This window comes from Coregonus lavaretus (assembly GCF_964263955.1).
Source record: "Coregonus lavaretus genome assembly, chromosome: 37".
NCBI lineage: Eukaryota > Metazoa > Chordata > Actinopteri > Salmoniformes > Salmonidae > Coregonus > Coregonus lavaretus.
Genome location: NC_140024.1, coordinates 3520910 through 3538750, shown reverse-complemented (window position 1 = coordinate 3538750; position 17841 = coordinate 3520910). Strand labels below are relative to the sequence as shown.

The 17841-nt window shown below is 43.1% G+C and overlaps 2 protein-coding genes across 2 annotated transcripts in view; both read left to right on the top strand.

The window, feature by feature from the left end:
• Positions 1-3332, top strand: part of LOC311111933 (USP6 N-terminal-like protein) — a 33082-nt gene extending 29750 nt beyond the window's left edge. The window contains exon 14 of the mRNA XM_084154858.1: positions 523-3332. Within this exon, the coding sequence (XP_084010984.1) occupies positions 523-1097 (575 nt within the window). The 3' untranslated portion in view covers positions 1098-3332. The remainder of the gene's footprint in view (positions 1-522) is intronic.
• A 1695-nt stretch (positions 3333-5027) lies between these two features.
• The window catches only part of LOC311111930 (ankyrin repeat and BTB/POZ domain-containing protein 2-like), a gene marked incomplete at its 5' end in the record, with an annotated part of 30430 nt that continues 17616 nt past the window's right edge, over positions 5028-17841 (top strand). The window contains one exon of the mRNA XM_084154854.1: positions 5028-5868. Coding sequence (XP_084010980.1) covers positions 5028-5868 — 841 coding nt within the window. The remainder of the gene's footprint in view (positions 5869-17841) is intronic.

Below are 17841 nucleotides of genomic sequence, written 5' to 3'. Positions count from 1 at the left end.
CCCTACCTTGTCACAACACAACTGATTGGCTCGAACTCATTAAGAAGGAAATAAATTCCACAAATTAACTTTTAAGAAGGCACACCTGTTAATTGAAATGCATTCCAGGTGACTACCTCATGAAGCTGGTTGAGAGAATGCCAAAGTGTGCAAAGCTGTCATCAAGGCAAAGGGTCGCTATTTGAAGAATCTCAAATATAAAATATATGTTGATTTGTTTAACACTTTTTTGGTCACTACATGATTCCATATGTTATTTCATAGTTTTGATGTCTTCACTATTATTCTACAATGTAGAAAATAGCAAAAAATAAAGAAAAACCCTGGAATTAGTAGGTGTGTCCAAACTTTGACTGGTACTGTAGTTGTGTGGTATTTTTGAAAGAGGGTACCCAAAATTACCATTTAATGTTTAAGCATAAACCAGGTAAACACTTACTTGCCAACTGAAACAGAACTGTAAAGCAAAGCATAGTTCCTATAATTTACCTCAGTTTTAATGTTCCTGTGTTTTATTTCTAGCCAAGCCAGAGGAGCTGCCATGGAAGGCCCTGGGTTTGGAGCTACCTGTTCTGCTCACCCCTCTCAAGCCCCCCAGGGGAGTCACCCCTGACCTGGGTACCAAACGACCAGGAGCAGGGGGTCTGGGTCTCCACCTCATCACCCACCAGCCAGAAGTAATCTCCCAAGATGACAGCCCCTCTAAGGAGGACAGGAAGGACAAGGAAGCTCTCAATAGGGAGGAAGAGGAAGACCCCATTCTCATCCACACCATCCAGGCTCAAGTGACCCCCGATGGGCCTCCCCAGGCTGGGGCTGGGCCACCACCTTATGAGCCACCAGGGAGCAATGAGCACAATGTTATGGGACAGCCTGCCATTCTTTTGCCACTCCACCACGAAGTGGAGCGCTCCTCTGGTCCAGTGGCTTTACCAGAGACACAGGTCGTAGTTCAACAGGGTACAAACACACCTCCACAATACCCCATGGAGGAGCCGACCCTGACTGCCCCAGTTGCCCCCTTATCTCTTAGCCCTCCCCAGCTGCCCTGCAGTGTCCCCCGGACTCGCCCAGCAGCCTACGGGCCTGGCCCATAGTGAGAGCCGATTGGTGGGTGTGGGGGAGAGGGCGGAGGATGGGTACCTGGCCAGGCTTTTGGAGCAGGCCTTGGCTCTGCCAAACACAGGGCCCAGACAGGAGACACAGGAGAGCCAGGAGACCCAGAAGGGCCAGTTCGATTCTAGAGCATTGTAAAGCATTCTAAGTCCCCCCCCCTGTTGTCTACAAGACAGACATTGCAGAAACATAGTGTTATGTTGTAGGAGAAGCTGCCATAGTGGAGTTCCAAGGGACAGTGCCACATTCTCTTCCATCATAGTGAAAGCATTACAGCTTACTTCATTTTAGTAGTTTTGTAATATTTTATCAATGGACATTATGTTTGCTTAGATAGCCTTTGTAAAATATTTGCTATACTTATTTTAGTATAGTTTTATTTTTGTATGTGGACACCTGCTTGTCAAACATCTCATTCCAAAATCATGGCATTAATATGGAGTTGGTCCCCCCTTTTCTGCTATAACAGCCTCCACTCTTCTGGGAAGGCTTTCCACTAGATGTTGGAACATTGCTGCGGGGGCTCGCTGTCGGCGTTCCAATTCATCCCAAAGGTGTTCAATGGGGTTGAGGTCAGGGCTCTGTGCAGGCCAGTCAAATTCTTCCACACCGATCTCGACAAACCACTTCTGTATGGACCTCGCTTTGTGCACGGGGTCATTGTCATGCTGAAACAGGAAAGGGCCTTCCCCAAACTGTTGGCACAAAGTTGGAAGCACAGACTCGTCTAGAATGTCATTGTATGCTGTAGCTGTAAGATGTCCCTTCACTGGAACTAAGGGGCCTAGCCCGAACCATGAAAAACAGCCCCAGACCATTATTCCTCCTCCACCAAACTTTACAGTTGGCACTATGCATTCGGGCAGGTAGCGTTCTCCTGGAATCCGCCAAAACCAGATTCGTCCATCGGACTGCCAGATGGTGAAGCGTGATTCATCACTCCAGATAACGCGTTTCCACTGCTCAAGAGTCCAATGGCGGCGAGCTTTACACCACTCCAGCTGACGCTTGGCATTGCGCATGGTGATTTTAGGCTTGTGTGCCGCTGCTCAGCCATGGAAACACATTTCATGAAGCTCCCGACGAACAGTTATTGTTCTGACGTTGCTTCCAAAGGCAGTTTGGAACTCGGTAGTGACAGACGATTTTTACGCGCTTCAGCACTCAGCGGTCCCGTTCTGTGAGCTTGTGTGGCCTACCACTTCGCGGCTGAGCCGTTGTTGTTCCTTGACTTTTCCACTTCAAAATAACAGCACTTACAGTTGCCCGGGGCAGCTCTAGCAGGGCAGAAATTTGACAACTGACTTGTTGGAAATGTGGCATCCTATGACGGTGCCAGATTGAAAGTCACTGAGCTCTTCAATACGGGCCATTCTACTGCCAATGTTTGTCTATGGAGATTGCATGGCTGTGTGCTCGATTTGATACACCTGTCAGCAACGGGTGTATCTGAAATAGCCAAATTCACTAAGTTGAAGGGGTGTCCACATACTTTTGGCCATTTAGTGTATCTTTGCTTCTAGAGCAAATGCCTTAATTTAAGCTGTACCATCAGTACTGCAATTAGAATCATGCTGGCTTGATAACAGGATATGTATTGAAGTGTCATTGAAAAGATAATTACAAAACAGAAAGGACAGCGAATGCTCATGTTTTCAAATGACGAAACCTGCCACACTGGCAAGTTCGTTTTGCGTGGCCACGTGCCCCGGGTGGGTGGAGTTTGCACATTTTAGACCTTTCCATTGGTCCTTAAGTGAAATCTCCATCCACCCGGGGCACCGGGCCATGCAAAACTAACTGGCCCAATGTATGCAAGGTACTTCATAATGAAGAGTGAGCTGCCTCACTGATGATTTGGATTGTAAACAACAACAACAACAACAGTAAGGGCGGGATTCAATCTGAGTGCACTTTGACAGCAATGCACGTTTTAAAGGATATGTTCCCTGTTCGCGGGGACCACATTCACGGTAAATGCTGCATATGTCGGCTCAATCTGAAATTACCTTGAAATGGTGCATTCTCCAAATCCGCGACAGGCTGAATCCCAGCCTAACGTTAGTATACCAGGGGTTCAGAACTTCACAAGGCTGCAAGGGGCCTCATTTCTTAGTCCATCAATTGAGATCACTTGAGGCCAAATGCCTGGTATTTTAGGTGTAGGCCTAGGGATTTTGTACTGGTCATCCACAACAACCAAAAACAAGCATAGACGAAGGCAATTGGTGCTATGTGACTTTGGGCTTAGATTAGTCATTTAGCAAGAATAATTCATATTTAAATATCATTTTCTATTCTTGGAATGTTTAAGCTTAAAATGAAAACATGTTTTGTGTTTTGTTGGCTTATCATTGATCTAGCAAAAATGTTTTTTCAGATTATTAGATCTTTGCTGTAATGTATTATAAAGCTAATTTGTATTTGTAAGAAGAGCAATATGTAGATATTTTGTACTCATTGTGTTGTAGAAGAAACACACCTAAGTTCTAAATACTGGCTACTGTTGTAGTAAATAGCCTAATTATGATGTTGAAGTAGCCCTTTACATTTTTCCAAATGGTTTGTGGTAGATTGTTCTGTAGTACCATGTTATTTGCTTACTTTACTGACATCTAGTGGACAATTTGCATATAGCATGTCATTTGTCCACTGGCAGATGTTGGTTGGTTAAATGAAGACTAAGTTTACTTAGGTTCCCTCAATTAATCATAAGCTAAAATATTATAATCTTCAATCATAAGCTTGTTGTTAAATAAATGGACTGAGTGCTCCACTGCAGAAGCCCAGTATTTATTTACCTTCAAAGAAATTGAAAGGTTATTTCTAGACTACAGCAATTTCAATGGTAATGTTTTGCACTTTGCTATTTATCCACAGAAAAAGGTTTTGTGTGAATTCTAAATTCATGTTTGTACATTGATATGCTTTAGTTTGTTAAGGTGTTTGACAGTCAAAGCAAAACAGATGTGGTTATGATTAGTGTGTAATCTATGCTATGAACCCCTGATACTGTTCAATAATGATTTGTCAAATACATGTTTTCTAAATTTTGTGTATTTGAGTATTATTTACATGAGAAAGTATGCATGAGTATTTTAGTACAGTGGTTCCCAAACTTTTTCAGTTACTGTACCAACAATTGAATTTTGCTCTGCACAGAGTACCCCTGAAGTACCCCCTCATGTGCATTTTACCAGTAGGCCTATGGGCTCATGAGTCTTCTCAAGGACCCCATGTGGATATGCTAATTTCCCCCAGGGGTCCTAGTACCCCTGGTTGGGAACCTCTTTTTTAGTAGAAGAGTATTAACACATATTTTAAGACTAGTTTTCTCTGGTCAGGACTCCGGGCCCTACTGAAACACCTTGTTCTTGGCTATAACTAGGGGCTAGAGTCCTGGTCAGGTCAGGTCAAGTGGTCAGGAAAAAGTCTGTTCCCTAAGAATTTGTGCACTGTTTCATTTCCACACGATGGCGCTGTAAATCTGTATGCTGGTATTGTAATAGGATACCACTCCTGGTTTGCATAGGTTTCATTTATCTGATTGGTTCTAACCTAGATTGGATCAAAGGCCTCTCAAAGCCGATTGGTGCTCGCAAAGGGTCTCACTCTCATTGGTCTCACTCCTCTAACATTTAATGGTAACATTTAACAGAGCCAGCAGAGCAGTGCATGTGCCTGTGGAGCAGCAACTGGCAGCAGGCGAGACTGTATCCATGGACAGACATCAAAACTACTAGACAAGTGATTGAATAGACTTATCTACAGTCATTTAACTATATTTATCCATAGATCTATTCTTGGATAGGAAACGTTCATGGGGTGTATTTATTGCAGTGCGTAAAAGTGACCTTCGAATCTCTTTCGGCGCTCTCAGAACAGAAGCACATCTCAAAAAAGCGACAATAATGTCAGGCACCTGCAGTCCCAGGATAACTAAGACCCTGGAAGATCTGAGTCTGGACTCGGGCTACGGAGCTGGGGACTCCTGCAAGTCCCTCAGCCTCTCCTCGTCCAGGTCCCGGCACTCCCAGACCCACCCACACCGGGGGACCTGGTGCAACCAGATCGGCTCTCTGAGCAGCAGGAACGCCAGTTGGGACACGGTCAACACGGTGCTGCCCGAGGATCCAGAGGACATCCTCTCCAAGTGTCCTCGTCTGCCGACGCTGGAAGAGGTCCCCTGGACCGACCAGGAGATCGCTGAAGTCCTGTGTAAAGTAGCAGGCGAGGAGGTGGCTTTCTCCTGTGACGCAGTCCGCCATCTCTCGCTGCTCTTGCGGAGGGCTCTGGTTCGGATCTCCCGGGAGGCTCAGAGACTGAGCGAGCTGCACCGGCGATGCACGCGCTTCGAAGTGCAGAGCGCCGTTCGGTTGGTGCTGAGCTGGGGGCTGGCTGAGCGGTGCGTGGCTGGCACTGTGAGGGCCATCTCTCTCTACTGCATGAGCTCGGGTGAGACACTGCGTCAACGCGGCAAGTCCTCACGCTGCGGGCTCAGCCTCCCGGTGGGACGGTTCTTCAGGTGGATGGTGGACACGCGTGTGTCAGTGCGCGTGCATGAGCACGCAGCCATCTGCCTGACCGCTTGCGTGGAGAGCCTGGCGGAGGAAGTGGGCTTGCGGGTGTTGATGATGGCAGAGGAGCGCCTGGTAAATATTGAGGTCCTGGACTGGGTCGTCAATAACGACGCGGAGCTGTGGGGAGTGATGCAGAACTACGAGCATCTGATATGCGGGAAAAATGCCAATGGTAAATGTGTGTGTGTGTGTGTGTATGTGTGCGCCCCAACCCTGATGACACAATATGTGAATCAATTATCACTTTCCCTCTCTCCATGCGCTAAATACACACACCCCTTTCCAATAATGATTTTCTTCTCCTATGACTGCACACAATGGAATGTTTTTTCAGTGAATATGCATTCTGGAAGTCTAGCAGAATAATTATGTTACCTCAGAGATGTAAATGATCAAAACAGAAGTCCACTCAGGCAGAATATTCAAGAGAGAGAGAGAGGCCCTTCTAAAAACTGACCCCACATATGAGAAGCATGCATGTGTGTGTGTGTGTGTGTTGTCATTAGCAGTGCTTGGGTAAAATCACTGGGGAAGCCAAGCCAGGAAAAAAAGCCAAATTACAACCTATGTGTTGTGATAATTGCATTGTTTGCTCTATAACCTGTTAGTTCATGTCTTGCCACCGTGATATAGAGGCCTAAGGCCGAGACAATAAGAAGACAACCACACCTTTTGTTTCATGACAAAACTGGAGAGCATATTGCATGTAACAAACAGTTACATGCAGTGGTGGAAAAAGTACCCAATTGTCATACTTGAGTAAAAGTAAAGATATCTTAATAGAAAATGACTCAAGTAAAGTTGAGTCACCCAGTAAAATACTACTTGAGTAAAAGTGTTTGGTTTTAAATATACTTAATTATCAAAAGTAAATGTAATTGCAAAAATATACTTAAGTATCAAAAGTAAAAGTAAAAGTATAAATAATGTCAAATTCCTTTTATTAAGCAAACCAGACGGCACCATTTTCTTGTTTTTTTTAATTTATGGATCGCCAAGGGCACACTCCAACGCTCAGACGTGTGTTTAGTGAGTCCACCAGATCAGAGGCAGTATGGATGACCAGGGATGTTCTCTTGATAAGTGCGTGAATTGGACCCCTTTCTTGTCCTGCTAAGCATTCAAAATGTAACGAATACTTTTGGGTGTCAGGGAAAATGAATGGAGTAAAAATTACATTATTTTCTTTAGGAATGTAGTGAAGTAAAAGTAAAGTACTTAAGTAGTACTTTAAAGTATTTTTACTTAAGTACTTTACACCTCTGGTTACATAACCTACAGCATGGTCAATCAAGTTAATATTTCCAAAATTTTTGGACTACTAAACAACTATTGATTTAGAACACTGTAGAGTTAACACAAGTCGCAAAGAAAACAGGAGCTGCCTCCACTATTCCAGGATCATTTCAACTTCAACATTTCAACATCATTAAATCACCTATGCTTAGTCTAAACGATTACAAAAACAATTTAGTCCAATCAACGTAAGCTAAATATCATGTGGCTGTCCATGGTACTGATGTGTATGTGTGTGTGTGTGTGTGTGCGTGTGCGTGTGCGTGTGCGTGCGTGCATAAGTAGAAAAAAACATGTTGACTCACCCTACTTGTAGAGAAACGCCAATGCCATCCTCCTCTCTTTCATGATGCCAAAACGGTCATACTGTACACACTTTTAGTTTTTGTTGTTCTGGGCTACCTGGCTAACATGCTTGCTCGCTAGCCTAACTTCCTTTCATTCACAGGCAATGATTAGCCAGCTATTTAACATTAACTACTACTACATCTAGCTGCATATTGAACTTCCATCCTCTCAGGCCAGATGTACAATGTATGAATTTATAGTTGGATCAGAATCGCAGTTAAATCATTAGCCAGTACAGAGAGTGAACCTATCCGTATCTCCATCCATGGCTAATTTAGGAAAGGGCCAATTTTAGTTAGCAAGACCTAAGGACAACAACACAACGAGATGCAACAATTCAAGTTTTTTTCTGTCAATGACGTTTGGCTTAATGTGATGTGATTGGTGTGAAGCCAAATCCAAACTTGCTTCCCTTGAGACTTTTTTTTTAATGCGTCAGGACCATTCACAGTTGAGCTCACTCAGTTTAGCTCAACGTTGATTGGCGATTATTGTATACTTTTTTTATCAAGGGAGGCCAAATGCTCGCTGGCTTCCCTTGCATTCAATGCTATGGGCAGCAACAATATCATACTCTTTTTGACCAGACAGCATCAGACAGATGGGCTACAAATACAGAGACAGAAGAGCGCTGTTTCGCTCGCTCGGATGCCTTCTCCAGTGAGATACAATCAGCCTCTTGTGAACTGAAGGAAAATTATGAAACAGGGAGACAAATACATTATTTTATAAAAAAATTTGGGGGAAGCCTGGCTTCCCTTGGCATCCATGAATACATGCCACTGTGTGTTTTGTGTGTGTGTGTGTGTGTGTGTGTGTGTTGATCAGAGCGCAGAGATTGATAGCTCATTAGCCACAGTGATTAGGGTGTGCTTGTGTCCACATTAACCATTTGTAGACCCATTCTATAGAGAGAGTGAGAATGGTGTGCTGGTTTTGGAGTTTAGTAATGATGTTGTGATAATGTACTGAACTAACACAATCTGAAAAGGAAGAAAACTAGCAATCAAGGAAAACTTTCATCCAAATGTTCCCCCATTCCCTCTCTTAATATGTCCAAGAAGTCCCAGAGCAGGCTAATTGCCCTAACTGTTACAAATGCACTCCATGGAAAAGCAATCACGGTGATAAGTGTTGAGGTCACTGGTTTCCTAGGTCCTCTAGTACCCAGAACCATAGACCTAGGCTCTGCCGCAAGTATGTCAAGGTTAAGGGGAAAGCCCCACAGAGCCCCACAGACAGGAAACAGTCATTAGGTGTAATATTGTAATGGAGGAAGTGGGAGATCTCCTAGGGTGTTGTGGTTAAGCCACCGGCAGGCTGTAAGACCATTGTGTTTTTTTGTTTGTTTGCGTGCGTGCATGTGTGTGTGATGGACTGTGAGAAACGAGGAGTTAAAGAGAGGAGCCATGGTTCACATAACCAGCCAGAACACTAATTGGAGGCCAGTTAGGGGGTCCTGTTTTCCTACACCAATCACACAGAGAATAGTCTCTTTTGTTTGTTCGGATAGAAATGTGGCTTTCCCATTTATACCATAGTATGTTATTGCACAGTACTCTAGAAGTGTTATTACTGTTTATATGTGTTCTACCGTCATCTGTACCTTCATCTGTGCTTGGTAGCCTCAGCTCACCCATCTTCCCACAGTGTGTTCTAATCAGGGGCACAACTTTGGTTTTAAAAGTGGTGGGGACATAACCTGGCGGGAGTCTGGGGGTCCTCCCTCAGAATTTTTTGGGCATCTAAAGCTCATTTCCTGCATTTCTACACAATCTAATATGACCCTTTTGGGGTCACTTTGATTGTTTCTAAACACTTCTACATGAATGTGGATGCTACCATGATTATGGATAATCCTGATTTGAATTGTGAAAATGATGAGTGAGAAAGTTATAGATGCACAAATATCATACCCCCCTCCCAAAAAAATGCTAACCTCCCCTGTTATTGTAATGATGAGAGGTTAGCATGTCTTGGGGGTATGATATTTGTGCGTCTGTACCTTACTCACTCATTCATTCAGGATTATCCTTCATGGTAGCATCCACATTAATGTAGAAGTGTTTATAAACATATTACATTCTTATTTACAATAAAAGTGACTCAAAAATGACAGAATACATTATTTACCATTCATTTATATTGGGCACAAAAAAAAATCTGAAACACAAACAAAACAAACAGCAAATGCATCCAACAAATTTGTAGCGTCACAAGCTTGATGTAGTTATTGCATTCTATGAATGTGGGACCAAATACTTTTTACTACTTTTTAATACACATACAATTGAATTTGTCCCAATACTTTTGCTCCCCTAAAATGGGGGGACTATGTATAAAAATAGGGAGAAGGGAGAATCTGTAGACATGCAGAGATAAAATAACATACTCTTTGCCAGAATTTAGCCAGCCTTCACAAGAGCATAACATATTGAAATACAGTGCCTTCGGAAAGTATTCAGACCCCTTGACTTTTTCCACATATTGTTACGTTACAGCCTTATTCTAAAATTGATTAAATAAAACATTTTTCTCAGCAATCTACACACAATACCCCATAATGACAAAATGAAAATTTTTTGAAATGTTTGCAAATTTATAAAAAATACAAAACAGAAATACATTTTTTACATAAGTATTCAGACCCTTTTCTATGAGACTTGAAATTGAGAGCAGGTGCATCCTGTTTCCATTGATCATCCTTGATATGTTTCTACAACTTGATTGGAGTCCACCTGTGGTAAATTCAATTGATTGGACATTATTTGGAAAGGCACACCTGTCTATATAAGGTCCCACAGTTGACAGTGCTTGTCAGAGCAAAAACCAAGCCATAAGGTCGAAGGAATTGTCCGTAGAGCTCTGAGACAAGACTGTAGTCGAGGCACAGATCTGGGGAATGGTACCCAAAAAATGTCTGCAGCATTGAAGGTCCCCAAGAACACAGTTGCCTCCATCATTCTTAAATAGAATAAGTTTGGAACCACCAACACTCTTCCTAGAGCAGGCCGCCCGGCCAAACTGAGCAATCGGGGGAGAAGGGCCTTGGTCAGGCAGGTGACCAAGAACCTGATGGTCACTGACAGAGCTCCAGAGTTCCTCTGTGGAGATGGGAGAACCTTCCAGAAGGACAACCATCTCTGCAGCACTCCACCAATCTGGCCTTTATGGTAGATTGGCCAGACGGATGCCACTCCTCAGTAAAAAGCACAACAGCCCGCTTGGAGTTTGCCAAAAGGCACCTAAATACTCTCAGACCATGAGAAACAAGATTCTCTGGTCTGATGAAACCAAGATTGAACTCTTTGGCCTGAGAGATCCTTGATGAAAACCTGCTCCAGAGCGCTCAGGACCTCAGACTGGGGGCGAAGGTTCACTTCCAACAGGACAACGACCCTAAGCACACAGCCAAGACAACACAGGAGTGGCTTCGGGACAAGTCTCTGAATGTCCTTGAGTGGCCCAGCAAGAGCCCGGACTTGAACCCGAACTAACATCTCTGGATTGACCTGAAAATAGCTGTGCAGCAACGATCCCCATCCAACCATACAGAGCTTGAGAGGATCTGCAGAGAAGAATGGGAGAAACTCCCCAAATACAGGTGTGGGAAGCTTGTAGCGTCATACCCAAGAAGACTTGATGCTGTAATCACTGCCGAAGGTGCTTCAACAAAGTTCTGAGTAAAGGGTCTGAATACTAATGTAAATGTAATATTTCAGTTTTGTATTTTTTTTAAATAAAGTAGCAAACATTTCTAAAAACCTGTTTTTGCTTTGTTATTTTGGGGTATTGTGTGTAGATTGATGAGGAAAGAAAACAATTTAATCAATTTTAGAATAAGGCTGTAACGTAACAAAATGTGGAAAAAGTCAAGGGGTCTGAATACTTTCCGAATGCACTGGATGTCCCCTTTTGTGTTTTACACCTCCAGCAGAGGAATTATTTCTGAGTGCATGATATTCAGTTTCACTGGCATATAATTTAGTACGTTCTATGGATGGTCTTAAACTGCAGTAATTTACAGTGGCTTGCGAAAGTATTCACCCCCCCTTGCCATTTTTCCTATTTTGTTGCCTTACAACCTGGAATTAAAATTGATTTTTGGGGTGTTTGTATCATTTGATTTACACAACATGCTTACCACTTTGAAGATGCAAAATTATTTTTTGGTGAAACAAACAAGAAATAAGACAAGAAAACTGAAAACTTGAGCGTGCATAACTATTCACCCCCCCCAAAGTCAATACTTTGTAGAGCCACCTTTTGCAGCAATTACAGCTGTAAGTCTCTTGGGGTATGTCGCTATAAGCTTGGCACATCTAGCCAATGGGATTTTTGCCCATTCTTCAAGGCAAAACTGCTCCAGCTCCTTCAAGTTGGATGGGTTCCGCTGGTGTACAGCAATCTTTAAGTCATACCACAGATTCTCAATTGGATTGAGGTCTGGGCTTTGACTAGGCCATTCCAAGACATTTAAATGTTTCCCTTAAACATTTACATTTTACATTTTAGTCATTTAGCAGACGCTCTTATCCAGAGCGACTTACAGGAGCAATTAGGGTTAAGTGCCTTGCTTAAGGGCACATCGACAGATTTTTCACCTAGTCGGCTCGGGGATTAGAAATCAAATCAAATCAAATCAAATCAAATCAAATTTTATTGGTCACATGCGCCGAATACAACAGGTGCAGACATTACAGTGAAATGCTTACTTACAGCCCTTAACCAACAGTGCATTTATTTTAAACAAAAAAAGTAAGAATAAAACAACAACAAAAAAGTGTTGAGAAAAAAAAGAGCAGAAGTAAAAAATAAAGTGACAGTAGGGAGGCTATATATACAATAGAATAAAGTGACAGTAGGGAGGCTATATATACAGGGGGGTACCGTTGCATAGTCAATGTGCGGGGGCACCGGCTAGTTGAGGTAATATGTACATGTGGGTAGAGTTAAAGTGACTATGCATAAATACTTAACAGAGTAGCAGCAGCGTAAAAAGGATGGGGTGGGGGGGCAGTGCAAATAGTCCGGGTAGCCATGATTAGCTGTTCAGGAGTCTTATGGCTTGGGGGTAGAAGCTGTTGAGAAGTCTTTTGGACCTAGACTTGGCACTCCGGTACCGCTTGCCGTGCGGTAGCAGAGAGAACAGTCTATGACTAGGGTGACTGGAGTCTTTGACAATTTTGAGGGCCTTCCTCTGACACCGCCTGGTATAGAGGTCCTGGATGGCAGGGAGCTTTGCCCCAGTGATGTACTGGGCCGTACGCACTACCCTCTGTAGTGCCTTGCGGTCAGAGGCCAAGCAGTTGCCATACCAGGCGGTGATGCAACCAGTCAGGATGCTCTCGATGGTGCAGCTGTAGAATTTTTTGAGGATCTGAGGACCCATGCCAAATCTTTTTAGTCTCCTGAGGGGGAATAGGCTTTGTCGTGCCCTCTTCACGACTGTCTTGGTGTGTTTGGACCATGATAGTTCGTTGGTGATGTGGACACCAAGGAACTTGAAGCTCTCAACCTGTTCCACTACAGCCCCGTCGATGAGAATGGGGGCGTGCTCAGTCCTCTTTTTTTTCCTGTAGTCCACAATCATCGACCTTTCGGTTACTGGCATAACGCTCTTAACCACTAAGCTACACTTGAGTGTTGCTTTAGCAGTATGCTTAGGGTCATTGTCCTGCTGGAAGGTGAACCTCCATCCCAGTCTCAACTCTCTGGAAGACTGAAACATGTTTCCCTCAAGAATTTCCCTCTATTTAGCGCCATCCATCATTCCTTCAATTCTGACCAGTTTCCCAGTCCCTACCGATGAAAAGTCCCATGCTTCACTGTGGGGATGGTGTTCTCGGGGTGATGAGAGGTGTTGGGTTTGCGCCAGACATAGCGTTTTCCTTGATGGCCAAAAAGCTCAATTTTAGTCTCATCTGACCAGAGTACCTTCTTCCATATGTTTGGGGAGTCTCCCACATGCCTTTTGGCAAACACCAAACGTGTTTGCTTATTTTTTTCTTTAAGCAATGGCTTTTTTCTGGCCACTCTTCCGTAAAGCCCAGCTCTGTGGCATGTACGGCTTAAAGTGGTCCTATGGACAGATACTCCAATCGCCACTGTGGACCTTTGCAGCTCCTTCAGGGTTATCTTTGGTCTCTTTGTTGCCTCTCTGATTAATGCCCTCCTTTCCTGGTCTGTGAGTTTTGGTGGGCGGCCCTCTCTTGGCAGGTTTGTTGTGGTGCCATATTCTTTCAATTTTTTATAATGGATTTAATGGTGCTCCGTGGGATGTTCAAAGTTTCGGATATTTTTTTATATCCCAACCCTGATCTGTACTTCTCCACAACTTTGTCCTTGACCTGTTTGGAGAGCTCCTTGGTCTTCATGGTGCCACTTGCTTGGGGGTGCCCCTTGCTTAGTGGTGTTGCACACTCTGGGGCCTTTCAGAACAGGTGTATATATACTGAGATCATGTGACACTTAGATTGCACACAGGTGGACTCTATTTAACTAATTATGTGACTTTCTTTTTTGAAGTTATTTTTATCATTTCACTTCACCAATTTTGACTATTTTGTCCATTACATGAAATCCAAATAAAAATCCATTTAAATTACAGGTTGTAATGCAACAAAATAGGAAAAACGCCAATGGGAATGAATACTTTTGCAAGGCACTTTATGTCTGAGATTATATGAACATCACTGGGCATTCAAACATATCTGTATCCATTCATCATCATCAGTAGTGTCTCCCAGGTCATCCTCACATTTTTGTTTTACATGTTTTGTGTCATCGCGAAAAGCCTCTATCAACCCTTGATACAGTTTGGAAATCAACTTTAGAGGTTTGTCAGACTCCCTTAAAATAGTTTCAATCTTAGAAGCTTGTCCAGTGTTTGGAACACAGAGAGAATAAAGTGTTGCATCTTCAAAAGTTCACTTCAGCCCCCTGTCACCATTTGATACTGCTCAGATGACCCATTACAAAGAATTACCTTGGTGTACATTTATACATGATATTATCCAAGAATATAATCAATGGTTCAATAATTGAAATGACCATTATTCCCAGATCCCAGACTGTAGCCTACCCATCAACTCAATATGGAACTGTATTAATTTACTGATTGTTATAATATACTGCAAAATTCACCTGAGCTCCGTGGACTGGTCTTCCCTGGCTGTCTGACCCTGCTGGGACACCTGTCACCATCTGATCCTGCTAAGACATGATGAGAATAGTGTTGTGTACTGACTGTGCACCATGACAGTGAAGCCTCTAGAGCTGTTTATTACTGTCAGTGTGAAAAGTAGGGAATTAGCTAGGGAAACTGACATATCAGTAATGTTACATTGCTATACTGACTGTGATTGGGGCAAAAATAATATCTAACGTTAGCCAATTTTTGGCTGGCTCTAATGGTACATCAACTGGTGAAAACAAGCCAAGATAATTTACTTCTGTTGAAACGGGACAAAACAAAGGCTACAAAACATTTCCATTCACACAACAGCTGTTAGATATTGCTACCTGACATATAGCTAGGCTGAACTGGCTGTGGTAGCTACTAGTTAGCTAGCTAAGTTAGTTCATTCACTTCAGACAGAACTTCAGTTACACTACTAGCTCAGCACTGGGAATAAATACATTTTTTCTGTTAAGTCAAACAGCAGTTACCTTGCCAGCTACATTAGTCAAATAAAGAGTAGCCAGTTTTTGCTCTGCTTGCTTTTACAACTCAGAGAAAAAGCACAACACACACAGACAACAGCTGCCTCTGTTTGCACGCTCTGTGGTGTCTGCGCGGTCCTAAATCCAACCGGCTGAAACCACCAAAAAGCTTATCCGACCGCTTTGAGGTGTCGGGGACAAAAATGCAATTTCAGTATGTGGGGGTCATGTCCCCAGTGAAAGTTGCACCCCTGGTTCTAATGGAATTCAGTAGAATCTAGTAGCACTACTTCTTAACAACAGTTTTTAACGACAGTGTGTGTTAGTCTGTAATAACTGGGCAACTCTCTAGTGCATACAATCCTCACACAAACACCTCGTAAACACTAATAAGTACACACCAGCTACCACAGTAGGTTATGCTCTAAACCAGTGGTTCCCAACCTTTTTCGGTGACTGGTACAGTTTGAAGTACCCCTGAAGTACCCCCTCATGTGCATTTTACCAGTAAGCCTATGGTCTCATGAGTCTTCTCAAGTACCCCCTGTGGATAGGTACCCCCAGGGGTCCTAGTACTCCTGGTTGGGAACCACTGCTCTAAACACTACATACACTGCTAGAGGCCCGCATTCGTCTCTCATACTGGGGCATGGGTTTATGGCTCTCTGGGTTGTGCTAAAGCTTGAAGGAACTGGTAGTAAAGCACCCACTAGGTGTTGATTAGTGCTTTTATGGGAGAAAGAGTCAGGTTTAATGTTACTGTGAAGCTGACATTGGGAGGTTGGCAGGTCCTGTTACTACAGTCATGAACAGGTCTAGGAGAGAATGATGGGAACTGGATGTCAAGTATTCTCTCTGTCTCTTTCATTCTCTGTCTCTCTATCCCTCCCTCCCTCCCTCACATTCCTTTCTCTGAGTCCCCTCTCAATTGTAGATACATCAGACCTACACTCAATGTGATCAAATGACCATGACAAATGATTGTACCTAACCCATAAACTTTGTGACAGTAAATCCACCATATTAGATTCTCACTGTGAAACTAGAGAAAATGCTTCCTCTCACAAGAGGATCCCGTTCTCAGCATTCTCTCTTCTCTGCGCTATCCACACACACAGCTTGATTTATCATCATCATTATCATCATCATCATCATCATCATCATCATCCTCTTCCTCTCAGATCTCTATAACAGCAGGCTCGTACTGCCTCTGCACCATAACATCTCTAGATGTATCATCTTGTATGCCACATTGTCTTCCAGAGTAGCGGTTATCCCTTTATAGTTTTTTACTACTCTGTTTGAATATGGTCATGGTTTGTGTTAACATGGAAGCTACATCATTTAGACAAAGTCCTTTAAGTTGGACGAGTCCACAGTGTGAAGAGAAAGTCAAGTGCTAGTTTTCACACAGTCTCTGTTTTGGGCGGGAACATTTTAGTTTTTTACTAATCCGGAAAACAGTTATTATAATGCCTCATGCCTTACATTCACACATGGCTTCTGTTTTGGGCAGAATTATATATATACATTTCTGACTAATCCAGAAACCCGGTCACTGGTGTGTATTGAATAGGCCTCAGGATGTCTGGACCCTGTGTGTCTGTGTATATGGACGATGTTGTCCTATGTCAGGGTTCTTCAATTCCGGTCCTGGAGGGCCGAAACACTTCTGTTTTTTATTTTTACCTGGTAGTTAATTGCACTCACCTGGTGTCCCAGGTCTGAATTAGCCCCTGATTAGAAGGAGATGAAAAACAGAGGTGTTTCGGCCCTCCAGGACCGGAATTGAAGAACCCTGTCCTATGTTATACTTTATCAAGCTGGTTTCCCAAATTAGTCAACAACAAAAAAATGTTTTGCCCAAAACAGAGGCAGTGTGTGAAACACCAGCAGTTGACTTTCTCTTAGTTGCACACAGTAGACTCATTAGGAGTTTATCTCAATGATGTAGAATAACTTTACTGTTAATACAAACCAGACAGACAGAGACGACACAGGCTTCTGGCATAATAAGGGCAGGGGGTTATTTAGATGCTATGCTAGGAGGTCAGAGGTCACATGACCACTGCGCAACCAGGAAGTTGCCATGCACCTGTAGGCAGCGACCTCTGAACTTGGGGTGATTATGTACTGTTGGTTCATAAAATCAGATCACATTTAGCCCTACTGTTATATGATTGATTATGTTGCCTAGTGTCTGTGACACGATTGAAGCACTCTTACGGGGCTTTTGTAAGGCAAATGGATATAAAGTCACTATGTATGGTGTTTGTTGAGAAAGACACAAGGTATGATTGATGTGTAAAAGTAATGTATTGTAATTTCAGTTGAGCTGTTAATCAAGGAGCCTCTAAGCTTGTTAAACGGCGATTAATGATCTTCCAGTGATTAATTTATTTGAAGACCTGTGCTACACCCTTTGGAATGTCAGGAAATGTGATTCACACAGTTGTCTCACTCTGAGAAATTGCAACAGATACTTAAGCCTGCAAAACTGCTTTGTTGGAAAATCATCTGTTTTAAAGTTTGATGAACACTGATGGAGATTTTATTTAATATGGCTGTTTGGTCCATGGGTCTCTCCATGGGGGAGAAGCTTTGTTTTGGCACAGACACTTCCTTCACCTGTCAGCTCTGTTACTGACTCCTCCCTGATCCTAAGGACCCTAGATGTCAGACGTCAACACCAAGACAGGACATGCAGACTGACCCCTGAGCCCTTTGTCCATTTCCAACAGGTTCCTTCTGGTCCACTCTTTTTTTCCTTCTTTTTTTTTGGGTGGGGGGGTAGATCAGCTTTAATATTGCAGATAGATTGTAACTTCCATCAATG